Raw genomic sequence first — 26,411 nt, 5'->3', positions numbered from 1 at the left:
ATGATATCATCTCTCACAGTGAATCACCAATAATAGTGTCTGTCCTAACAGTGGGCTAGCAGGACCATGAGCCTGAGCCAGGATGGTTATTCTTGTATCCTTTCCTTGAAAAGTGTATAATTTTACTCAAAATTCTTTCATTGATGAATGCGAGAGGAAAAATTGACCAGGGTGTTTTATGATACTTTTTATGTATAAAGCTCAGAATAAAAGTTAGATGCAGGCTTTTATTAATATTTGTAATAAACATTTAGGCAGAGGTCTTTAACTTAGGGTTCAGAATGGTCTTTGTAGGGGGCAGTCCATGAACATATACAAACTGGGTATAAATCTTGTTTATCTGTGTTTTTTTGTGCTATAATTCTGTAGATTGTATCAACTTAAAGGAATTTTGGCCCCAGTGAAAATTTAGAGTTACTGATTTAGAGAAATGAATATAGGAAAGGCATTTTTCTTGTTAGGAAGTTTTTTGCATGACTTAGCATAAGAATATTCTAACTTTAATGTTTCTTCTTTATAGGTATTGTACTGATGATATGCTGCAAAGAGAAATGATGTCCAATCCTTTTTTGGGTAGCTATGGGGTCATCATCTTAGATGATATTCATGAAAGAAGCATTGCAACTGATGTGTTACTTGGACTTCTTAAAGATATTTTACTAGCAAGACCAGAACTGAAACTCATAATTAACTCCTCACCTCACCTGATCAGCAAACTCAATTCTTATTATGGAAACGTGCCTGTCATAGAAGTGAAAAATAAACACCCTGTGGAGGTTGTGTACCTTAGTGAGGCTCAAAAGGATTCTTTTGAGTCTATTTTACGCCTTATCTTTGAAATTCACCACTCGGGTGAGAAAGGTGACATTGTAGTCTTTCTGGCCTGTGAACAAGTAAGTGATACTCTAACCTTACAGAGTAATAAGGTATTTCATTTGGGAAGCTTTTAATAACTAACATACAGGTTTCAGTTTGCTAATTAACTGTTTAAATATTTGGTTTCATCACACCTCATTAAATAAAACCTGTGCTGAAAGGAGAACAGGAAGTGTTTCTAAAATCACATGCAGTTCTGAAAACAAAATATGGGTGAGGAGTCTCTAGACATGATCTCCAGAGCCAACTTCCCTCCAGCAGGCTCAGGCCAGAGAGTGGCTGCCCCAAAGGCACAGCTGGCTCTATTTATGCTTGCTGTGAATTGTCTCTTGGTACAGTAGGTGCATGCCGACTCCCCTGACATTCTCCGCTGCCTCCCTATGAGCAGGTGTGTTTGTTGGAGATCAGGACTATTACCTAAGCACTCACCATAGAGTTAAGTAACACAACATTTCCCACAAGCAGTCCTGTGATAGTCAGTGGAGTATGGGCAGAAAATATAGCCCACCCGAGAAGGTCATCTCCCTGGACTGGGGCTCCATTCTTAAAAGATAAAAAAAAAAAAAAAAAAAAAAAAAACCTTTAACTCAGATTTCTTTAAAGCATCTCTTTAAAAGAATGACTGGAAATGTGCAATCAAGCATCATTTCCATTCTGTTACTGCTTTTAGACAGCCAAGGTACCATTTGGGGTTGCATTTTTTTTTAAATTGCAGCTACACTGGCCCTATTTCTTTCCCCACTACTCTGTTGGCTGAATCTAAAAGCCTCCAGGGTCTCCAGAATTAGACCTCTCTTCATGGAGACTAACTGCCTGGCCTTTTTTCCCTGTCTTCTCCCACAGAGAGGAGAAGCATGAGTTTTTAGACCATCACCCATATATGTAGTGGTTCTACTCATTAAACAGAAACCAAAAAGGAAATTACTTGATGTAGGCTGAGCCACAGCTGAACAGATAAGTGGCTCAGCTGTCTGTCAGAGCCTTTTCTTGAACATCCACATATTTCAGAAACACTTTCAGAAGTATTTATTCTATTTTATACTCAAAGCATAAAGGATGACAGCTCCTTCTGGCTTTGGGAACTTTAGTTTTCTTAAATTTATCTGTTTCTAGAACCTCAATATGACTGCATATTTATCATTTTTTTGTATGTATATGATATACATTCTCTTGAATAGCAAATCTGCCTATTACAGTGATTTATTGTTATCATCTCATCCTGCATGATTCAAGATATTCAAGAAAGTCCTGAGGAAAATAATAAAATGATTACGGAGACATAGGATTTATGAAAACAGTTGGAGGTTCTCAGTGTAAACAGATGAAGCCTAAGGAAGGGAAGAATGGCAAATCTAATATATTTGAGAGTCAGAATTGCCAGGTGAAAAACAGGACATAGGCCGGGCACTGTGGCTCACACCTGTAATGACAGCACTTTGGGAGGCTGAGGCGGGAGGATCACGTGAGGCCAGGAGGTTGAGACCAGCCTTGACAACATAGCAGGACCCTATCTCAACAAAAAAATTAAAAAATTAGCCAGGCATGGTGGCTCAGGCCTGTAGTCCCACCTACTCAGGAAGCTGAGGTGGGAGGATTGCTTGAACTAAGGAGTTTGAGGCTGCAGTGAGCTGTGATTGCACCACTGCACTCCAGCCTGGGTGACAGAGCAAGACCCTGTCTCTAGAAAAAAAAAAATTAAAAATTAAAAAAAACCAGGATATACATTTCTGCAAGAAAAAATTGCAATTAAGACTGATAGGATGGGTGTAATCCTTCAAGTCAGGGTAAGCAAAAATTCCTAAATGGATTTGGAAATGGATTTTGGATCTTGGAAAATAAAGCTCATAACAGAACTGAGGTGCAGATGGTCTTAGAGTACATGATTCTTATAAGTTTAATATAAACTATAATTAATTGTAGAGTGACTTTTGAACTGTCAACTTTAGAACATGCACCATTATCCAGGCTGGTGGTAGAAACTGTAAATGCCACAGGACTTGGAGAGGTATGTAATTTCCCCTGAAGGCAGGCTGGAAAGGCATTCCTATTAAGAAACCATCAGTCTTGCAGTCTTAAAGTGAGAGTGCCATGAAAGCTACCGGAGGATTTTGTAATTCTGAGCCTCTGTGACCCAGGCGGAGCACTGGACCCTCTAAAGGTGAGCTCCTCATTGTTCAGGGGCTCAACAGCCGACCTGCCCTGTGGGTGGGGCAGCAAGCCAGCCACTGACATTGGGCTGGCTTCAGCAGACTTTACCTGGGCACCAGGTTTCTTTCTCCTGCTTCAGCCTTGGATTCCACAGGTGTTATCTGGTTTTCCTTACCCCATCTACTGCCTAACAAGCAGAACACCATTCAGTATACTGATGGACTTTTCTTTTTTACTATTTTTGTCAGGATCCCTCATTAAGATTCTCATCTCTTATGGATTGGGATTTGTGTCTTGGAAAGATTTGTCTTGCACCGAAATCAGTGCTAACAGCTATTGATCATTTCCCCCCATGCTATTTGATGCTTTCTTGATTTCTATATAAAGCTTTAAAACCTACCGTAGCACTTAAATATCATGTGAAAACAAACTCAACCAGTCTAATACAAATGTATTAATTGTCATTTAAAATTTGTATTTATTTACTTAGAGACAGGACCTCACTATGTTGCCTAGGCTGGAGTGCAGTGGTGTGATCTTGGCTCAGTGTAACCTCGAACTCCTGGGCTCAAGCCATCTACCTCTTCAGCCTTCGAAGTAGCTGGGATTACAGGTGTGTGCCAGTATGCCCAGCTAGTTTTTGTTTTTTGTTTTTTTTTTTTGGTAGAGACGGGGTCTAACTATGTTGCCCAGGCTGGTCTTGAACTCCTGGCCTCAAGCAGTTCTCCTGTCTTGGCCTCCCAAAGTGCTGGGATTATAGGCATGAGCCACTGCACCCAGCCCTGCCATTTTTTTACATTAAGAAGTATGTTTTAAATTACAGAAATATTCTCAAACATTTTGGTGAAACAGCAGTACATTTACCTTAGGTGTGTCACATTTTCTCCAACCACTTGCTTAGCACCACACCTGCTGTGAATTAATCTCTGTAATTCACAGGCTGCCCTGTGTCTTGGCACTTAATTGAGACTTAGAGCCCTGAATGTTTAGCGTGTTGTTTCCTATCACCTAGCTGTCTTTTAACCGGAAGACAAAATATGAAATAAACAGAAAACATACATTGAGATTTACGATAATATGTAGCCAGATTACTGTACAGTAATAAACTATCACAAAGGTGTTTTTAGGCTGGAGGTTTTCCTGGGAAATGTTTTATGCAGTTGTGGATCTTCTTTCATTTTTGGTGAGCTAGATGTCTGCTAGATATCGTCCTTCAGTGGGTGTTGCTGTTTTCCGTAACTGTGCAGGTAGTTATAGGAAAGTTATGCATATGTAAATAAACCACATACATTGAATAAGAATCAAGGAAATGAATAAACAAAATGTCTGAAGTACCAGATGCACATTTTTTAAAGCTTTTCTGCCCCAAATTCTGCAGATTATGGCCTTAAAGCCCTGTATCAGCTGTGCTTGAGGAGCCTAAACTATTTATCTATTTCTGTTTTGCTCTGCTTTTTCCCTTCTGAAGATTTTACAAATTCTTTTTTATTGCCATTTGGAACAAAATTCAACATTAGAACCAACTTACAAGGCAGCCAAAATAGCTCAGTGAGAGAGCATTAGACCGAAGAATTCACCTATGACTAAAAAGTTTTAGCAGCTACAACCAAATAAAGAATTAGTGGCCATAATTATTTTTCCCACATCTTCTAGGAGAATAAAAGTAAATATTTCAGTGCAATAAAAAGTTTACCTTGGGCCAGGTGCGGTGGCTTATGCCTGTAATCCCAGCACTTTGGGAGGCCAAGGCAGGCAGATCATGAGGTCAGGAGATCGAGACCATCCTGGCTAACACGGTGAAGCCCCGTCTCTACTAAAAATACAAAAAAATTAGCCAGCCATGGTGGTGGGCACCTGTAGTCCCAGCTACTCGGGAGGCTGAGGCAGGAGAATGGCGTGAACCTGAGAGGCAGAGCTTGCAGTGAGCTGAGATCGGGCCACTGCACTCCAGCCTGGGCAACAGAGCGAGACTCCATCTCAAAAAAAAAAAAACAGTTTATCTTGATAGGAAATTGCTCATGAATGGGCTGCTGGAATCAAATACCCCTTTCCAAATCCAGGTTAGCTGTTAAGTTGCACCAGTGAGAAGCTTGCTTGATGGACTCATCTGGGAGGAATGAATGCGTGTCCTCCTAAGGCCAAGCAGCAGCCAGGTTCAGGGGATGCAGCTTAGCTCAAGTACTCATTCTTTTCCTTTTAATTTCTTTTTTTTTTTTTTTTTTGAGACGGAGTCTCACTCTGTTGCCAGGCTGGAGTGCAGTGGCACGATCTCGGCTCGCTGCAACCTCCGTCTCCCGGGTTCAAGTGATTCTCCTGCCTCAGCCTTGTGAGTAGCTGGGACTACAGACGCATGCCATCATGCCCAGCTAATTTTTGTATTTTTAGTAGACAGGGTTTCACCATGTTGGCCAGGATGGTCCCAATCTCTTGACTTCATGATCCGCCCGCCTCAGCCTCCCAAAGTGCTGGGATTACAGGCGTGAGCCACCACTCCTGGCCTTCCTTTTAATTTCTAAACAATCCTTCCTTAATATGTGGAGTAAAGTGAAGTAATCAGAATTATAAGAATGGAGAAAACGTTTTGTTCTCATTATTCCAATTGGCAAGTTTTCACTCATTAGGATCAACAGCCATGCTGTTTGCTTGGTAAAAAATCTGCCCCAAGTAAATCAATTATATGTGGAAAAAGGAAGTGCAAGCAAGGGACCGTACCTGTGTACCAGCTGATGTGGGACCCCGTGGAGCGGCCTCTGCCCAGCTTCCTGGGAGCCGCTTAGCAGATCAGGAAACGAGCACAGCTCACCTAGTTCTCAGTGACCTGTGATACCTTGCTATTTTTCTAGATGGATCTGTCTTCCTACAAAACCCTTGAGTTAATTCAATCCCATTCTACAAATGGTATGGAAAGGAAAGAGACATAAGCTAGAGACCTAGAGAATGGAATTGAGCTGTAAAAACTATGGCAGTTGTGGGAAGTCATCTTTTTTACTTAGATTTTTAGTGAAATCTAACAAAATTAAATGGGAAAACAATATAAATTATATTTAACTTCCCCAAAGACGTTTTCTCATTTAGGTGCATCTTTACTTATTTAAAGATACATGTAGGCAGCAACACAGGGATTTCTTTCCCTGTATCTGTTACGTAGTATTGCCTAAAATTTTTTGTAATTCAGACTTTTTTTAATAGTGACGTTGTTTGCATTGTATTTTATTTTCATGGGTTTTTTTTTCTTTAGGATATTGAGAAAGTCTGTGAAACTGTCTATCAAGGATCTAACCTAAACCCAGATCTTGGAGAACTGGTGGTTGTTCCTTTGTATCCAAAAGAGAAATGTTCATTGTTCAAGCCACTCGATGAAACAGAAAAAAGATGCCAAGTTTATCAAAGAAGAGTGGTGTTAACTACTAGCTCTGGAGAGTTTTTGATCTGGAGCAACTCAGTCAGATTTGTTATCGATGTGGGTGTGGAAAGAAGAAAGGTAATTATTATTGAGTAGGTTAAACAGACTGCTGATCGTTGTCAAGCACTAGTTTCTCAGTTTCCTACCATTTTACTGATCAGGAAGTGAGGATGAACTATGTGACCTGGGGATTCGTTGAATTTGGTCATGAGTGCAAAGAAGAATTATTGCAGCCAGTAACAAAAGTCTTGATTCCATTAGCATGTTGGAGGTTTGGAAATGAATTAAATTGATTGAGCTGCCAAAGGAGAAAGTTTTGAGGAAAGACTCAACTACTAGAGCGTAAAGGTGATAGTCATCTTTAACAGTATTTTTTCTTTAGCTAAGGTACTAGCAAAGCAAATTGTTTGACTCTTAAACTGATCTTAGGAACAATTTACTGGATTTTTTTGATAGCCCCTTTATCAGAGTAATTAGTATCTTACCCCAGAGAACTTACTAGAAACTTGTTTCAAGTATACTGACTTTAATTTTAGCAAATTTTGGCTTATAACTGACATGATAAAATTTTCATCCTAATCATTACAAAATATTCTTTATTACTTTTAAATTAAAAATTAGAAAAAATGAAAACAAGGAATCTCAAACTCTGAAAGACACTGAGACTTCAGAAAATCCTAACATTTGAGATCTCAAACGAAACTAACAAATATTGACTAATTTACCATTACTAGGTGCCGAGATGTTTTATCCCTCCAGGAGACTATGAGCCTCCTAAATATCCCTGACTTATTATGACAGAGCAATTCCAACAGTCATGAAGGTTCCCTGGAAATCACTTAGAGTTGATCTTGATTGAATTAGTCCAGCCTTCAGAGAAATCAGGGCTGTCACTTTCCCCCGTGAACCACCTGTAAGGAAAATCATTGTTAGTGCCATACGCAGTTTCTGTATTAGCTGTTATGATTGGAACTCTCAGTATGTGTTGTACAGGTGAGACCACCAAGATCCTGGTTGATTTGAACAAAACTATAAAGAAACATGGCACTATCAGGTGAGAACCCTTTCTCTGTGTGACATATGAGCATATGTTATCATTCACCAGTACAGTGCTTTGAGAAGTGACAGTGCTAGTATTTCAGCAGATGACACAAAGGTCTCATAGTTATTGAAGCCACAATGAAAGCAGACAACCTTTAAATCCATTTATCAAAGCACTTGCAGTTTCCATCTCAAGGCAAGTGAAACAATAATAAATATCGTGCAAAGAAAATGAGTCTGTGGCAGTGCATTGCATGGAGTAAAGTACTGCGCAGCATATTCTCTTCAGGATCAGTGAGCCTACTGAATCATGACTTATCTGACGCTAATGATGCTGTCTTTGCATTTAAAGGTGTACAACCCGAGAATAAGAGCAAACTCGCTCGTCATGCAGCCCATCAGCCAGAGCCAGGCAGAGATACGCAAGCAGATTCTTGGCTCATCTTCTTCAGGTAGTGCTGTGGACACAAATACTAAATGTTGTCAATTCTTGTATGCAGGCAACCCAGAAATATTAAAGCCATTTTTCTTGGTGTCTTTTAGGAAAATTTTTCTGCCTGTACACTGAAGAATTTGCCTCCAAAGACATGACGCCACTTAAGCCAGCAGAAATGCAGGAAGCCAACCTAACAAGCATGGTGCTTTTTATGAAGAGGATAGACATTGCGGGCCTAGGCCACTGTGACTTCATGAACAGACCAGGTAGCCTTATGCTCCCATGTCAGCCAGGCATGTAGGCTGAGATTCACCTTCTCCTGCCCATTCTCTGTCCTGAGTTCACATGATGCGCAGCAGTGCACACAAGCATGGAGGGGGCGTTGGTTTGGACTGAAGCATTTTCCCACTAGAGGTAAACAGTCTCTGAAGGTAATTTTTAAAACCCCACAAACCTCTAGGAAATAACTGTTCTGACACGAGAAATGTGTCTGCTGTTGGACACTGCAGCACAGGGGAACTGGGCTTAAGGAGCTGGGTAATGTGGAGTATGGAAGCGTAAGGGTGAATCAGCAGAAAGAAGAATTCTCAGCAGCTTGAATTGTCCTTTTTTCTTTTCTTTTCTTTTCTTTTTTTTTTTTTTTTGAGACAGGGTCTTGCTCTGTTGCTCAGACTGGAGTATAGTGGCGTGATCATAGCTCACTGCAACCTCCACCTCACAGGCTCAAGTGATCCTCCCACCACAGCTTCCCAAATAGCTGGGACCACAGGTGCAAGCCACCACACTTATTAATGTAGATTTCCTTTGTAGATGTAGATTTCTTTTACAAAGTGACAGCTTTTCAGAGCTAGTCCTATGTCTGCAGTTTCTCAGAATAACCAGCTCAAAATATGCCAGAGAAGTATATTTTGGGGTGGCATATTCTAGTCTCCTCCAGTCATATTTTGGGGTGGTGTGTCCTGAGCCCCAACAAGATAGGTTTCATTTTTGAAAATTGCTCTTCCAGTCCCACTGTTCATCTCATAAGCCCAGGAATCACCACCTGTTGATTTCCTAGGCATCTTCTTGCTCAGGGTAGTAGATGTTTGGTGGACTAGAAATGCAGGGAGAAGAAAAGGCAGGCTTGGTGATGTCAAGGATTTTTAAAAGCAAACTATCTCACTGTGTTCTCTCGATAGTCACCCTCTGTGCTGCTCATTCCATGAGGCTTAAAGCTGATAACTGGGGGACAAAAGGGTTAGAGTAACAATTTATTTTTGTCTCCTGACAATACACACATAACTTTTCTGCTGTGCTTGGGGAAAATATAACTGTGGATTAATTCTGACTCATTGTTTTGGAAGCAAAAAAAGAAAAAGATGCTCGCAGCTGCTGCATTTAATTCAACTTATAATTGAAATACGCAAATCCAGCAAACTTGTTACCCTTTTCAGGATGCATGAACCATGTGAAAATGAATTTGGCATAACTAGGCTACAGGCTGTTAATTGAATTCCCCTGATCTGGACCTCTTTTTAAAAAATCAGTTGTATTTTTCTTCCTTGGCTGCCTGACAATTGACCTCCATCCTGAATGACACAGTCACTGTCCATTGGGGTAGGAGGCCTCAGGACCAGCTGACCACTTCAGTGGAAACAGATGGCCTGAGACTGCCGCTACCCTGGGAAGGCAGTGGTACCTAGATAGAAATTTGGAGAAAAACTAGCCAAAAGGTACCAGACTACACCAGAGGTCATCTTTGTATTCAGAGGCAGAACTCATTTGGTAGTAGCCAGATGACTGGCTTTGGTATGATCTATGATTCTTTGGATTATGAAAAGAAAAGTGAACCCAAACACAAACAGGCATGGCACGTCAGATAAGGCAACGCCTCATGAAAACAGGGGAAAATGCAGGAAGAAAATAAAGTTGCTGGGCACAGTGGCTCACGCCTCTAATCCCAGCATTTTGGGAGGCCGAGGTGGGTGGATCACCTGAGGTCAGGAGTTCAAGACCAGCCTGACCAACGTGGTGAAATCTCGTCTCTACTAAAAACAAAATTAGCCGGGCATGGTAGCGCATGCCTGTAATCCCAGCTACTTGGGAGGCTGAGGCAGGAGAATCACTTGAACTCAGGAGGTGGAGGTTGCAGTGAACCAAGATTGCGCCATTGCACTGCAGCCTGGGCAACAAGAGCAAAACTCTGTCTCAAAAAAAAAAAAAGAAAGAAAGAAAAGAAAGTCAAAGGCTGCAGAGGCCAGGGATGGCACTGGTGAAAAGACGAATTAAAGATTCTGCAGGGCTGGGCATGGTGGCTCACACCTGTAATCCTGGCACCTTGGGAGGCTGAGGTGGGAGAACTGCTTGAGGGCCAGGAATTCAAGACCAGCCTGGGCAATATAACAAGACCCCATCTCTACAAAATTTTTTTTTTTTTTTTTTTTTAATGAGCCAGGTGTGGTGGCATACGCCTGTAGTACTAGCTGTTTGGGAAGCTGAGTCAGGAGGATCACTTGAGTCCAGGGTTCAAGGTTGCAGTGAGCTATGATCGTGCTGCTGTACTTCAGACAGGGCGACAGAGCAAGACCCTGGTTCAAAAGAGAAACAAAAGATTCTACAGTGGTGTCATCTGTTGTGATGGTGCAGATCTTTCACCAGAGGATTCCTAAACCCATTCATCAAGACCTTCTGGAATAGTATTTACCACACTAAAAGCCCAGTTTGTAAGAATACTAGAGAAGTATATGCGCTTGTTTGTAAATCACTTGGAAACTCAAGATTTGGCTTTGGAATTTACAAAATGATCTTTAAATGTTAAAGTAACATTTACTATACTATATATAACATTTACAGGTACTAAGAGGAGAATGGGAGGAAGCAGGCTGCCAACGGCCCTCACATGTGGCCCTCCCCATAGCTCTGCCGCAGTGCCTGACACCTACAGGCAGGACTGGCACTGCCCAAACAGCCCAGAGAGTCGAGCAAATATTCTAGCATGACTGTCAGGAGGCCACAGCCTAGGTTTTTAAGTTAATGATGGTTACACTATTATCTGTTTAAAGGCTACACAAAAGTTACTACTACACTCAGATGAGGGGGTGTGAAAAAGAGACGCAAACATGCCAAAACAACTTTCCAGGGCCAGTGTGAGGATCTTGGAAACAATAAAGTAAATAATGTTACAGAAAGTGAAAACAAAATCCAGGAGAGGTTTTAAAGGGCCCAGAATGGAAGTACTTTTGGCTCCTGAAGCCCTTTAGGCTCTTGTGGGCCTGGGAACTATATGGCTTATCATTTAAGTTGATATGTTTTTGCGTGCAACAGTGCAGGCGGAAAGATGGCTGTGGCTTAGCAGGAGTGACCCCTCCCTGCTAACAAAACAAAACAAAACAGCAATTTAACTTAATGGAACCTGTTTATTTTGCGATGAATTCAGACAAACTGACCATGTCCCTGTGAACTTCATGGGACAGGGGCATGAATGCTATTAATGATTAAGCTGGGATGAAAGGTGGAAACAGATACCGCCCTGGGTAAACTGGGGTAGATGGTCCCCATATTGAGGGGACTACGCCAAAAGGCACAGGCTCTTGGGCCAGGCTGCCAGGGCTCCAAGCCTGGCCCCATCAGTTGCTAGTGGGGTATTATTCAGTAAATTAGGACTCTCATTGCTTCACTTCATTTATCTGAATATGAGGATAATCAAAGCAATTGGTTCATAGAGTTATTAAGATAAATTAGTTAACATATGCATGCCCCTTAGAAAAGTGACTGGTGTATAGTAAATGCTATAGCACAGTCATCGTCTGAGTGACTCCTACCTGAGCTCTGCACCACAGGGTCCCTGAGCTGCAGAGGGTCCTAGAAAGAGCAGTTTTAATGGGTGTGAGAAGCAGATAATGACCCTCAGTTATTAGGAGACATCACCAGATTGCCTCTGAGATGGGCCGGAGCCAGGAAGAGCCATGGTAGATAACAGCAACAGCACTGGACTTGGGAGTCCAGCATCAGCTGTGCTGGCAGAGCATGCCAGGTGCCAGGTTCAACACTGCCGGTGGAAGGCCCAAGTTCAAAACCTCACTTTACATATGACAAAACAGCTGGGTGGCCATGTGGCTTTGGCAAGCCACTTGTCTTTTTCTCATCTGTAAAATTAGGGTAGAGTGTCTGCCCTCTTGTATCCTGGGGTTATTTAGAGGTACAAATGAGATGTTTATGCAAAATTGCCATGTACAGTGTAAAGGAGTAGGAGTTAGGCAAATGCCAGGTTTTGGGAACATGTCCCTGTGAAATTAAGTGAAGCAGAAGGCTTTCCTCCCTGTCCTCTTCAGAGCCAACTCTTAATGCTATTCCCCAGAGGCCCTAGACATTGTAGAGTCTTAGGGTCTACACCATCTCTTCATTCTTCAGTTTCTCCCCCTGTGGACTCTTTTACACAATGCCCAAGTCCCAACCCTAAAATAAATCAGAAACAGAAGCTTCATTTGCTCCTTCAGCCCTCCTAAGTGATAACTGCATTTTTCTCTGTCCATTTATGTAAATGTGTATATACATTAATGCAGGGGTCCCCAACCCCTAGGCAGTGATGGGTACCAGTTCGTGGCCTGTTAGGAACTGGGCCGGACAGCAGGAGGTTAGTGGGGGGCAAGCGAGCATTACTGCCTGAGCTCCACCTCCTGTCAGATCAGTGGCAGCACTGGATTCTCGTAGGAGCTCGAACCCTATTATGAACTGCACATGCCAGGGATCTAGGCTGCCCGCTCCTTATGAGAATCTAATGCCTGATGATCTGTCACTGTCTCCCATCACCCCCAGATGGGACCGTCTAGTTACAGGAAAACAAGCTCAAGGGCTCCCACTGATTCTACACTATGATGAGTCGTATAATTATTTCATTATATATTACAATGTAATAATAATAAAAATAAAGTGCACATGTAACGAGCTTGAATCATCTCACAACCATCCTCTCCACCCTGTGGTCTGTGGAAAAATTGTCTTCCATGAAGTCGGTCCCTGGTGCCAAAAAGTTTGGGGACCTCTGCATTAATGCATGTACCTGGCACACAGTAGGTACTATGTGAGTATAGCTCTTTTTGTTCTTCCCTAGGCTACGTCCCTACCATTTGGAAGTTCCAGTGGCACTCTGGATGCACTCTGTTATAGAATGTATTATGTTGCAGTGGATATATTAAATTCTTCTGAATGCAAGCACTAGTAATCCAGCTCAAACTAGCACAAGGAAAAAGTGAATTATGATAAGGGAACTGAGGTATCTTAAGAAATCCAAAACAAGTTTTTTAGTTTCTCATCTCTGTATCTCTGGGTTCCCTCCCTCCCTCCCTTCCATGGTATGGAACTGGCAGTCCCAGAACAACCTAGAAAAATCAGGAAGAAAAATGCATGGGTTTTAAAATGACCATACAATGGGTGTTTTCTATATGAGTAGTTAGCTGGCATTATGCAAATGTGTAGAGCCTCCCCCTGTGGACTCTTTTACACAATGCCCAAGTCCCAACCCTAAAATAAATCAGAAACAGAAACTTCATTTGCTCCTTCAGCCCTCCTAAGTGATAACTGCATTTCTCTCTGTCCATTGATGTAAATGTGTATATACATTAATGCAGGGGTCTCCAACCCCCAGGCCGCGATGGGTACTAGTTAATGACCCGTTAGGAACTGGGCAGAGTCTTAGCTGCTCTCTGCCCTAAGCCTTATGATTTACTATGTCAGCTCCTGGAAACTCCCTTGGTCTAAAGTCAAAAACGCCCAAGAAAGGGAGCCATTGATTCTATTTGAGAAGCTGCCCACCCTGAACCAGTCCCCTGTGACTGGGGTTAGTAGTGATAATGTGGTGTTGTCACGTGGCACAAAATCCTGTCCTATAAGTATGGAAGTGAAGGTACAGTTCCTATAAAAGGGGACAATTTGGAGGTAAAAGTGCATTTCCAGTAGAGCAGGATTCTTGATTTACGTGTGCATCTCCATATATAAATGAGAGCATCCATGCTAGAAGGGCCAAGAGTGAGGCTGTCCCAGACGTGTGCCTGCCCCAGAGCCTTGCCAGTGCCAATAGCACAAGATACTCAAAATAGACTGAGAGCAAATAATAATTTGAGCCTCACCCTTATAAGGAAATCATGAACCAACACCAAACATAAAGTCCTTTAACTACTCATATAGAAAACACCCATTGTATGGTCATTTTAAAACCCATGCATTTTTTTTCCTGATTTTTCTAGGTTGTTCTGGGGCTGCCAGTTCCATACTATCTAACTACAATGCCAACTCTTGTTTAAAGATAGTTCTCTATAATGGTATGAGGGTGGGGAGAGTCTTCAGCTAGTCACCACTACAAAAACCTGGGGCCAGCTTCCTGGCTGTAAGAATGGTTACTGGGAGTGGAGACCGTTGGTAATTTGTGAAGTGGCAGAACTTTCCCAATGCCCTTACGCTTGAGGAATACTGACTAGACAGGTGCCCTCTAGAAGGCCGATAGTCTTCCCCAGAACATGAGCAAAGGCAGTCACGTGTGGGAGACAAACTCAGCTTCCTTCCCCACTTAGTCCTTTCTGAGGCCTGGGCGGTGGGAGTGATGTGACATGCAGGGAGAGTCGAGAGGATCAGGAGGTGCCTGTGGCTGTCAAAGGTCTGCGTGTGTTTCCTTCCATGTCACGGGCAGGAGCAGAGCTGGCGTGTGAGAGGTCTTCAGGCACGGCTAAGCTCGGAGGAGCTGGCCTCCGCCTGCCTCACGGTGCGGGTGGCACTGGGAGGGCGGTGGGGATACTGCCATTACCCGAGAGCCCTGCCCAGGGCAAGGCTGGACAGAAGGATCTTGGCTCCCGCCAGTGGGCGGGGAGTTGAAAATGCTTTTCTTCAGTTTACCATGGAGGCCACTCTATCTCTAACATCCTTTCCAACTCTAATGACTCAAATCCAGCCTTACTTCTCTGCTCTTATTGGGAAGAAAGGGGGTTAAGGAGTGTGGTGGAAGGAGAGGGAATGGCCCTGGCTTTGGGGACTGGTTACCAGGAGACCCCCTGCCCTATTCTCGTGGAAATACATGTCCACTTTAGACAAGAGAAGGCATGATGTTCTCTCTCCTATGCATATTCCCAGGAATAATTGCAGACTAAAACTTTTACCTGTAGGAAAGTACATATAAATATGTTGGCATACATTTGCATAATGGCAGCTACCTTGAGAGGAAATTCAGTGTTTCTGAGCCATTTTTGCCAGATTAGGCAGAAAGTAGGCCAAAGATTGTTATAACAAAAGAGACCTGGCTGGAGGAAGCCTCCTGAGCACCTGAGTAGACAGACTTCCTGTGAGGGTTTGGGAGCCAACCGAGGCTTCCTACCATCTGACATCTATAAGAACATTATAAGAGCATGGGAAACATGCTGCGTGGGGCTGTCAGCTCTGGAACTGCCGTGGCCTTGGACTCCACTTGGCCTGTGCTCAGCTTGGAGTTAGCGCTGCATCGGCTTCTCCTCTGCTGGTTGCAGTTTAATGACCTCTTTGTAACTAGGTTTTCTACTGATGCCAAGGAAGGAAAATGCAGGCACATATTGGAGCTTGGCGTCTGGGGTTCCACAGAAAACAGACACACAGAACAGTGAAGAAATACTGTAATGATAGCCCTTCACATTACTTTGAGTGATGGTAGTGGAGGAGGAGTGTGACCTTGCAGTGAGCTATTCCACAGGGAGTACAGCTGCCGCTGGCAAGCGAGCTTAATAAAGATGATGTTTGGTTCATCTCAAAATTGCCTTCAGAATAAAGCAGTCTGATTTTGCACTGCCAGAACAAAGAGGCCTGACACTAAAACACTTCCATTCCATTTGTTAGCGTTACTCACTATGGATTATACTTAAGCAGCACTGCCCTAAAGAACCCCCATCTAAACTCTTCTCCTTTTTAGCTAAGCAAGTTTATGGGCCACACTGGGGAGATAAAATGCAGAATATAATATTAGCAAATCCTATTTAGTTATTTATTAATGTTCCTTCACCTGTGTAATCTGCATTCATTAACTCATTCTTTCTAATATAATAAAACCCCAAGAACATCCTCTCCTTTTCTGTTGTAGGACCAGGAGCAGAATCATGAAGTCATTTATGTTACTAACCCTGTGTGCGGCCAACTCAACTCCAGGGTGTAAAAATGAATAGTAGGTGCCCTTTGGGGACAGAGCCTGGCTGTCAAGCCAGATGCTTAAAGGGACAATTGCCAAAGATCCTGTAACTTACAATGCAGCAGCTTTGCTGATTTATAGAAACTGGTTTCTGAAAAGCTTTCAGTAGTTAAGTTTGTACTCCAGCCCCTTCCTGCTCTGTTTAAGATGCTTATTTCTGATGCTGCTTCTTGTACCTTCTCCAGCAGATCGGCTGTTACTTTTCATGTCATGCCTCACTGATAGAACTCTTGAACTTTTTTTCTGAATAGCCCATCTGTTTATTTCCCATGATTGTGACTTCTCAAGGTCATGGTTAGTCCAAAGGTCCCCAAGAATGAACAAGACGGTAATGCTGTATGTCAGGACCCAGGCAGGACAGGAATATCTCTGAGAAGCCATAAGCTTCTGCTCAGTTTTAAATCTTGATGGGAAAACATTCAGAATAGGGAAATTCAACATATTTGCCCCAAGGTAAGGATGAAAGCCTTGCTTCAGTACTCCAGCGGATGTCTGGGTTCCCTGCAGATTTCCCTTGGGTGGTTTGGCACTGCCCCCTCACTCCTAGTAGCAGATCTTTTGCCTGTGGTGGGCGTGTGAGGCTGAAGTTATATCTGGTGCTGGCTCCGCTGTCCTCCAGCAGGACTGGAGGTATGGTGGGCTGCATCACAGCTTCCCTGAGTCATTTCCCAGCCCACAGTAGTGGCTTCTAATGCCTTCCAGTTGTCCTGACAGGAATGGAGGAATTTTATCAAATCGAAGTTTGTCAGTAGGTTTTTTTTGAGACGGAGTCTCGCTCTGTCGCCCAGGCTGGAGTGCAGTGGTGCCATCTCGGCTCACTGCAAGCTCCACTTCCTGGGTTCATGCCATTCTCCTGCTTCAACCTCCTGAGTAGCTGGGACCACAGGCGCCTGCCACCACGCCCGGCTAATTTTTTGTATTTTTTTAGTTGAGACGGGGTTTCACCATGTTAGCCAGGATGGTCTCAATCTCCTGACCTCGTGATCCTCCCGCCTTGGCCTCCCAAAGTGAGGTTTTTGAGCTACTCAGTTTGCCTGAAATTTAGACATAGAGCTTAATGATCAAAGTTTAGACAGCACATAAGAAAATTTTTACCATATGTTACTTTGATCTCCCAGGAGCAGACAGGTTCAAGCGCTTCTTAGGGCCCCAGAGTCTTCAGCTCCTGCCCACCTTGCACTTACTGGAACTAAAACAAAACCAACCTAGTGGCTCATAAATCCTGCAGTTTTGGGGTATAACAATACAGCAGCTTTCTATTATGGGATTTGCTTCATTGTGTGACCTTTATTGCTATACCAGGAACCAGAAGGGTGGACAAAACACATGTATTTATTTAATAAATATTAGGTTGGTGCAAAAATAATCGTGGTTTTTGCCATTGAAAGTAATGGCAAAAACCGCAATTACTTTTGCACCAATCTATATATAGCCTTATTCCACAAAGAGAATATATTTCTTTAAATAAATGGATATTTAAAAACTTTGGTAAAGATTGAGCATATATAATACCACATCATTATCGATGTTACATAAACTTAAAAGAAATAAAGAGATGGAGAGAATCAGCTTGCTATCTTTATTTCTTTATTTGCACTGGGAAATAACATCTTTGTCTGCTATTTCTAGCATCTGAGATCCAGGTCAGTTGTGATTAATTTTTCTCTGTATTATGCAATGTATTTTCCTGCTTTTCATGCCTCTCTACTGGATGCTAGACATTGTACACTTTACCTTCTTGGGCACTGAATATTTTTGTAGTCCCAGAGGTACTTTTGAGCTTTGTCCTAGGATGCAGTGTGATCCTTTCAGGTCCTGCTGTATAGATGTGTCAGGTGGCAGTGCCCATCTAGGGTTTCTCACTTGTGTTTTCTACCCAGTGCCCCACAAATCATGAGGTTTTCCAGCTAGGGTGGTGGGAACAGGCCCTACCCTAGGTCCTGTGTCAGCACCACTATTCTTTCTAATCCTCTCACATGGCTCTTTCTCTGGCCTGAGGTGGTTCCTTACACACATGCGCTGATCAGTGGGGCTGTGCTGCCTAGTTGAGGGAGCTCCCTCTGGCCCCTGACTTAGATCTGTGTGTCTCTCTCCAGTACTGTGACCGCGAGTTCCGGCCACCTTAGTCTCCCTGGATCCCTGGCATTGTTTTCCTACTGCAGGGAGGCTGGCAGGCTCCACCTGGGTTCCCCCCGCATGCACACTGCAGCTGGGACCCTCTTCGGAGCATGAGCTGGACAATCACAGGGCTCCCCTCCTGAGTTTGCCCTCTCAAGAATCACTGTCCTTCACTCCCTGGTATTTGGTGGCTTGCAAACCGTTGTTTCACAAATTTTGTCCATTGTTTGCTTGTTTCATGCAGGAGGGAAAAGTCCAGTACCTGTTCCTCCATCTTAGCCATATGAGACTCTTAAATTATTATTTTTTTCCTTTCCTAGCACCAGAAAGTTTGATGCAGGCATTGGAAGACTTAGATTATCTGGCCGCACTGGATAATGATGGAAATCTTTCTGAATTTGGAATCATCATGTCAGAGTTTCCTCTTGATCCACAACTCTCGAAGTCTATCTTAGCGTCCTGTGAATTTGACTGTGTAGATGAAGTGCTAACAATTGCGGCCATGGTAACAGGTATCCTTAATGACTATTCCTTTTCTTTTTTTGCAAATCTGCACTAGGTATAGATTTAAATCGGATCCATTTGAAATTATATTTTGAGGAGCACAGAGCAGAGATGGTGATCAACTCATTTAACCTTTTGAAATGATAGTGAGGTATTTTAATAGGTTAGAAAAGGAAAATTTTCTTAATATGAAAAATTATCTTAAGAAAACTAACTCAAAGTTCAGCAAATTTATACATCAGATGTATGAAAACATACTAGATTTCTTTTGCTGAAATAATCAGTGCAGATGAAGAAAACGTGTCACTAGAGGTGTTTTTCCCCAAATAATGTTGTGTGCCTGTTTTTTATTTCCTATTGGCTTCATTCATCCTGGCTTGTATGTTTTAATTTATTCTAATACTGGGGGAACAGACCAACCATTGTGCTGTATCGGAACTGGTTCCAATCCTCTTCTTGTGTCTGGACCTCCGAGCACCTCAGGTTTTCCCTGCTCCTGCCGGAATAGAAGCAGGATATTAACCATATTCAGTTGACCTTAGAAAAGCAAACACACACACACAAAAGGAGAGGGAGAATTAGGATGACTCACTCTAAATTTCTGGGATTTCTAAGTAAACAAGAATAACATATTTATTCAGAGTACCAAGACAGGAGCCATGCCACTAACAGTCGTGACCCCTCCCCTCTGCATGTTAGGCTAAGATAAAACGTCTTCATTATTGCTAACCATGTGACCTTTTTCATTTTAAAGCTCCAAATTGCTTTTCACATGTGCCACATGGAGCTGAAGAGGCTGCCTTGACTTGTTGGAAGACATTTTTACATCCCGAAGGAGATCACTTTACCCTCATCAGCATTTACAAGGCTTACCAAGACACAACTCTGAATTCTAGCAGTGAGTGTAAGTGAATGCTCAGAAACTACCTATTAATTCCACCTTCCTTTCCCCAGATAAGTCTGAGTCCTTATTAGTTATTCATCAAACATTCTTCGCTAGCCCTACTGGCCACTTGAATGCAATGGCACTTGAGGCCCTAGACGCACCCACAGGCGTCTGCAGAGTGGGAGATGCTCAGTCCCCGTTCCCATGGAGCTCTGGTGTGCCACCATGGCGGGCCTGTACTTCCAGAGCTCCAGGACTCCACTCAGCCAGCCTTCAGAGCAAGCTTGCTTGGGGCATGGTGACGGGGGACACAGACTCGTACATGGGTCTTTGGAGGAAGACAAGGAACAGCCACCTCTACGTGCCCACTGTGTCAGAGTTGTGCTGTGCACCTTCCATATCCTGGCACATTCACCACGTGCATGCAGAGAGGCTGCAGAGCTCCAGATACTAGTGCAGAATAGGTAGGCCGGGGTGCTGAGGGGAGGCTGCAGAGTTGCTGACGGAGCTTGGTAGAGGAGAGCAGAGGGTGTCCAGAGAAGAGAATGGCGCATGTCAAAGCACAGCCACAAAGTCCTTTGTATGCCTGAAGGGCAGTGGGTAGATTACCTGTCACAGGAAGGTACTCAGAAGTCAACTGGAAGCTGCTATGCAGACAGAAACAAGAGGAGGGGGCAAACAGGGCAAAGCAGCATAGCAGAGGCTAGAGCCACCCATAAAGGGCAGCCAGTAAGGTCCCTCCCTGACATTTTCCATGAAGCATCTTTTACCTCCTTTGCTCTGAAAGATGGTGTGAAAATATATGAAGTAGTGTGAAAAATATGACAGCAATTTGAAAGACAGAATTGTATAAAGAACAGGGAGTTAGTGTTTCAAAGCTGAGAAGAAAAAGTTGTCAGTGGAGCCAGCAGGTACACAGGAATCTGGTGGCATCTTTTGAGGGCATGCTGAATGGGTGACACTAAGTACATGCTGTGGTTGCTCCGAGCAGCATGAGTGGACAGGACAGGGTAAATGAGGGTCTTCTGTCCATGGTGCCATGGCCATGTACATTCCCAGGTCCATCTTAAGTAATTACAGGTGGCCAGAAAGACTAACTTCAAACTCACCCACATGCCTGAATTTTAAGATAAAAGTTACAGCTAGGGTAGATAGATGAGCTTAACTATAACATAATTAATTCCCAAATCAACCTGGTAGTAATCCTGTTCTTATCATTAAATAAAATATGAGATATTTTCATAGATCAGAGGAATTTATACTGTGGGCTTTTTTCTGCCTAGTTTGATTAAATAGGACCACATACATACGTGCTGTATGCATAGAGACACAACATAGATCTTACAAAATCCTCTCTGGCCTTTATGAGCCACGGGTTAGTGACATACATCTTCAGTCACCACTAGGAACAGTTTCCACAGTTGGCTGGGATCACAGAACCCCAGCAGGTGGCATGGGTGCTGTCGGTGGCACCGTCTCCCTTCCTGGTAGTGCCCTGACAGCTGACCTTGCAGCCACCAGAAATCCTTGTCCTTGCTGCCTTCCTGCCACTCACCTATGTGGCCTCCTTTGTAGGAGAGGAGAGCACAGGGCTTAAAGATGGCAACTGCCTGGCCTGGGCTCTTTAGAGCTTCTGACAAATCATTTCTAAATAGCCTTGTGTTCTTTCCCTCCTAGACTGTGTTGAAAAGTGGTGTCGTGATTACTTCCTCAACTGTTCAGCACTCAGAATGGCAGATGTTATTCGAGCTGAACTCTTAGAAATTATCAAGCGAATCGAGCTTCCCTATGCAGAACCTGCTTTTGGCTCCAAGGAAAACACTCTAAACATAAAGAAAGCTCTTCTGTCCGGTTACTTTATGCAGGTGAGAAGGGGTGGGGTCACCTCAGCATAGGCTCTGCTGAATTGCACATACTCAGGACATGCTGCCAACAATGGCTTAGGATGATGATTTTGACATTAAGTAAAACTAAAAATCCATGTTATTATTAAAGATTTGGTACTTAAATATCCTTCCCCTCAAGGGAATAAAGGGCCAAGGCAGAATATGTAGTCTTAATGGAGAAAAATGACATATCATTATGGATTTCCTCATCTGTAAAGTAAGGTTCCTACATCACAGGGTCATTGCGTGCTACACACCAAGTGTAAAGCACTTGGCATTGGAGTGTATGTCGCCCATAGTATGGTGGGTAGCGTGCTAAGTTTCATCTCATGGCCAAAACATTAACCTCACAGCTGCACTGTTTTAGCAGTGCCCTGCTGTTGCTGAAGTTAGTTAACATCACTGTCTCAAAGTTTTAGGCAAAACATGCTTATGGCTTATTTTCTACATGTGAAAGTAGGAAACATGAGTGGCAAACGTTAGTTTTAACTATCCCGTATAAAATACTTTGGTATTTTTTTCAACAAACATTTTTGTATAATGATCTCCATATTAATACAAAATCTTTTTTCTTTAAAACTCTGCCTTTCAGATTGCTCGGGATGTTGATGGATCAGGTAACTACTTAATGTTGACACATAAGCAGGTTGCTCAGCTGCATCCCCTGTCTGGTTACTCAATCACCAAGAAGATGCCAGAGTGGGTCCTCTTCCATAAATTCAGCATTTCTGAGAACAACTACATCAGGATTACCTCAGAAATCTCTCCTGAACTGTAAGTTTAATGGAGAAGAAAGGGTTGTATTTTTTTTTAATTCATACCTGTAGGAGTAAATGACAAATTTGGCTTTTATTCTTAGTTCTAAAGTTTATACTGATGCAATCTTAATTTACGTTGAGAGTACCTACTAAGGGCAGGCCTCTGTGGATGATACCTAAGAAATGTCCCTGCCTGTTAGATTACAGCATAGAAAAGACAGTGTAGAAATAAAAGCAAAGACCATGTGTCTTTAAGAAGGACAGAATGCTAGAGAAATGCACTGTATACAGGTGCATTGACCTTGAGAGGAATGAGCTTAGCCATCTTTCAAGAGCCACTGCAGTTGGAGCTGTTGGGGAAAAGGAGGGAAGGCTGAAGAGAGAGGCAGGCACCAGAAGGTGTAAGGCTTTATGGACCACATAGTTTATATTTTATCTAAGTGCAGTACACAGCAATTGGAGCATTTTAAGCAAGAGTAGCATCTTCTCGATATAGTTTTAAGGATCACTGTAGCTGGCCAGGCACCTTGGGAGGCCAAGGCAGGAGGAAGATGGCTTGAGCCCAAGAGTTCAAGACCAACCCTGGCAACATAGCAAGACTCCGTCTCTACAAAATAAAAAAATTAGCCGGGTGTGGTGGCATGCGCCTATAGTCCCAGCTACTTCAGATTCTGCGACAGAGGATCGCTTGAGCCCAGGAGGTCAAGGCTGCAGTGAGGTACTGTCACACCACTGCACACCAGCCTGGGAGACAGACCAAGATGCTGTCTAAAAAGAAAAAAGGAAAAATAACTGTGGCTGCTACATGAATGGAAAGGAGGGGCAATGGCAAGAGTGAGACTACTCCACTAGTCTTTGAGAGGCCAGTACAGAGTCTGGATCCATTTTGAAGGTTCCACTACTATTCCGGCAAGTAGTGTTCAAGGCAGCAACCAAGAGTGACTCATAGATGTCTGGCTTACGCAGCTGGATGTGGAGTGGTACTAGTTAAAATAAGAAGCAAAGATACCCCCTCTATCCCCTACCCAAAGCTCTCCTAAGCATACGATTGGTGCCTCTTATATGGTGATGGGCCTTAGGGGAAATACTAGTTTCCACTAAAGGTTAGTGGTAGACAGCACTTCCACTGTGTGGCATAACACTAGAGAGGCCAACTTATTCTAGAAATGCAACAGGATTGGCTGCATAAAAACCAGAAAGTATTTATTTTACAAAGTCGGACTGAGATACTATCTGAGTTCAAATTAAATACCGGTTCTACAGGTAGATTCTCCAGGGATGGGAAGTGCCCAGACATAATGTTTGGTGTCTCTCACCACCTTCCCCACTCATAATCTCATCTTTTTGTCTTAAACAAACAGATTTATGCAGCTGGTACCACAATACTATTTCAGTAATCTGCCTCCTAGTGAAAGTAAGGACATTCTACAGCAAGTAGTGGATCACCTATCCCCTGTGTCAACAATGAATAAGGAACAGCAAATGTGTGAGACGTGCCCTGAAACTGCTGAACAGAGATGCACTCTCCAGTGACTCCCCAGCAAACGCAAGGTGCGGTAGGGTCCCAAAGGTAGCTGGATGGCTGAACTGCTGGAGATGGGAGATACGTGACGCGAAGACGGATTTCACATCCACAGGACGGTCTTGAAGAAAATAACACTGTGTATATTATTTTAAAATAAAAAATAGAAGTTTTTATTGAGTTCTTTAGATTACTACTCCATGCTTTTCTTCTTCTTGGAAAAGTTTTTAAATCAACCACTCATAATTTGACGAAAATTTTAAAAAACTGGTATTTTGTAAATGTGTCAGAGACACATGGGACAGAACCCTACTTTTTGTAGAGGAACTTAATCTGAATAAAGTCTGAGTTTTTCGGTAAATCTCCACTGAGTTTTCTGGTAATTTTACAAAAACAAGCCCATCACTGTCCATTGGAAATGGGTTAGACAGATAGATATTCTTTCAGTTTATCCATGATTTCGTTCATCTTGTCGCCTGGAATTAACATCACAGTTCGCAAGGGCGTCATTGGTACGTCATCAAAAGACCATTTGCCTCCCAGACAAGTGTCGCTCTCCTCCTGCACTGAGTAGTTGAACTTGAGAATTGCCTTCTAAACCAAATAAGTAACCATGAATTAAAAATCGGGACAACCCAAAGACAAAACCCATTTAATCTACGGCAAAGAATATTACGTTTGGCATATGCTTAAATAAGAATGAGAGCTAAAAAAAAAGCAAAACTCAGAATTGAAAAAGTTCAAATGGGACATTCAGGCAGAAGTTATAAAACACAAACCAAGTAGATTTTAAACCCACATGAGGAACAGGGATAGAGGTGTGCAATTTCTAAGAGGTGAACAAGCAGCTAAGTGGTATTTTCATTTAATTGTCAAAATAATCTTGTGAAACATAATGAAATTAAGACTTGTAAAATTTGATATTTAACAAGAACTTGTCTTCAAACACTCTTTTCTCACTTTCTCAGCTGCTTCCTTAGCATCAGGCTTTTGTGTGAAGACAGAGTAAATCTGCATAGCCCGCCATCTTAAAACACCCATACATACTCCCCCCAAATGGTCAACCTGAGGTGTTGAAGCATATGGTTTTGTTTTGTTTTTTGTTTTTTTTTTTTTGAGACAGAGTCTCACTCTGTCACCCAGGCTGGAGTGCGGTGGCGTGATCTCGGCTCACCGCAAGCTCTGCCTCCTGGGTTCACACCATTCTCCTGCCTCAGCCTCCCAAGTAGCTGGGACTACAGGTGCCCACCATTGTGCCTGGCTAATTGTTTGTATTTTTAGTAAAGACAGCATTTCATCGTGTTAGCCAGGATGGTCTGATCTCCTGACCTCGTGATCCGCCCGCCTTGGCCTCCCAAAGTGCTGGGATTACAGGCATGAGCCACCGCACCCGGCCTATGTTTTTTAAAAATTATGTTTACTATTTACTTGCTGGAAAAGACGGGCACAGCTAAATTTGTAGTGCTTTAGTCTTCTGCAGAAGTCTTCAAAGTGATGTGATATCATCCAATTCAGGAAAATATGTTCCCCTCAGAGATACACTTCAAGATTTTTTTTTTTTTTTGAGACAGAGTCTCGCTCTGTCGCCCAGGCTGGAGTGCAGTGGCGCAATCTCAGCTCACTGCAAGCTCCGCCTCCCGGGTTTATGCCATTCTCCTGCCTCAGCCTCCCGAGTAGCTGGGACTACAGGCACGTGCCACCACGCCCGGCTAATTTTTTGTATTTTTTAGTAGAGACGGGGTTTCACCATGTTAGCCAGGATGGTCTCGATCTCCTGACCTCGTGATCCACCCGCCTTGGCCTCCCAAAGTGCTGGGATTATAGGTGTGAGCCACCGCGCCTGGCTCAAGATGTTTTTGTTTTGTTTTGTTTTTTGTTTTTTTTTTTTTTTTGAGACGGAGTTTCTTCCTTGTTGCTCAGGCTGGAGTGCAGTGGCGCGATCTCGGCTCACTACAGCCTCTGCCTCCCAGGTTCAAGCAATTCTCCTGCCTTAGCCTTCCAAGTAGCTGGGATTACAGGCATCTGCCACCATGCCCGGCTAATTTTTTTTTGTTGTATTTTTAGTAGAGATGGGGTTTCTCCCTGTTGGCCAGGCTGGTCTTGAATTCCTGGCCTCAGGTGATCTGCCCGCCTCAGCTTCCCAAGGTGCTGGGATTACAGGTGTGCACCACCACACCTGGCCCACTTCAAGATTTTTCAGAGGAAGAGAGGGTAAGAATATTATCTGGTATATGGCTGTCCATCACAGTACAAGCTACCTTTATAGGAAAAAAATGCTGGAGAAATCCCACCAGCAGGATGACATCCACAACTAAGGACACAGAGCAGCAGGGGTGCCCCAGCTTCCACACTGACCAGCTGTGTGATCGCAGGTAATTTCCCTCATTTCCCTATGCCTTAAAGTCCACATCTGTAAACCCCAGGCTAATGTCTACCTCTCCGCATGGTTTTAGAATCAAAGATTTCACAGGAAGCATATTATAAATGCCTAATCATTCTTAACAGGTTAATCACTTTTCTCCTCCTCCTCCTCACGCTCATAACCACAGTGCAGGCAAGGAGGCTGGTGCCTAGCCTCCTGAGTACCTACTATGCACCTGGCACTATGTTAGCTGCTAGGTCCTGTGGGGAAACAGAAAAACAGAGTAGCCACACTT

General features: G+C 43.2%; 2 protein-coding genes across 10 annotated transcripts in view; one reads left to right on the top strand and one right to left on the bottom strand.

Annotated features, from left to right (window-relative positions):
* Nucleotides 1-24,115, top strand: part of DHX32 (DEAH-box helicase 32 (putative)) — a 60,137-nt gene extending 36,022 nt beyond the window's left edge. For 7 of the 8 annotated variants that reach the window (XM_001138928.6, XM_054659966.2, XM_063782243.1 and 4 more), the window contains 9 exons: nucleotides 521-893; nucleotides 6,263-6,505; nucleotides 7,821-7,920; nucleotides 8,012-8,170; nucleotides 18,519-18,710; nucleotides 19,457-19,606; nucleotides 21,266-21,453; nucleotides 22,067-22,248; nucleotides 23,594-24,115. In XM_001138928.6, the coding sequence (XP_001138928.1) occupies nucleotides 521-893; nucleotides 6,263-6,505; nucleotides 7,821-7,920; nucleotides 8,012-8,170; nucleotides 18,519-18,710; nucleotides 19,457-19,606; nucleotides 21,266-21,453; nucleotides 22,067-22,248; nucleotides 23,594-23,765 (1,759 nt within the window). In that variant the 3' untranslated portion in view covers nucleotides 23,766-24,115. The remainder of the gene's footprint in view (nucleotides 1-520; nucleotides 894-6,262; nucleotides 6,506-7,820; nucleotides 7,921-8,011; nucleotides 8,171-18,518; nucleotides 18,711-19,456; nucleotides 19,607-21,265; nucleotides 21,454-22,066; nucleotides 22,249-23,593) is intronic. The other variant, XM_016919595.4, reaches the window with a different exon arrangement.
* BCCIP (BRCA2 and CDKN1A interacting protein) overlaps nucleotides 6,937-26,411 on the bottom strand; it is a 29,990-nt gene continuing 10,515 nt past the window's right edge. Inside the window, exons 7-8 of one of the 2 annotated variants that reach the window (XM_001139618.7) lie at nucleotides 19,123-19,198; nucleotides 6,937-7,338 (exon numbers count right to left, since the gene is read on the bottom strand). In XM_001139618.7, the coding sequence (XP_001139618.3) occupies nucleotides 7,220-7,338; nucleotides 19,123-19,198 (195 nt within the window). In that variant the 3' untranslated portion in view covers nucleotides 6,937-7,219. Of the gene's footprint in view, nucleotides 7,339-19,122; nucleotides 19,199-23,900; nucleotides 24,349-26,411 lie in introns of those variants that run through there. The other variant, XM_003312819.6, reaches the window with a different exon arrangement.

This window comes from Pan troglodytes, chromosome 8 (assembly GCF_028858775.2).
Source record: "Pan troglodytes isolate AG18354 chromosome 8, NHGRI_mPanTro3-v2.0_pri, whole genome shotgun sequence".
Lineage (NCBI taxonomy): Eukaryota > Metazoa > Chordata > Mammalia > Primates > Hominidae > Pan > Pan troglodytes.
This window is presented reverse-complemented; position numbering and strand designations above follow the sequence as displayed.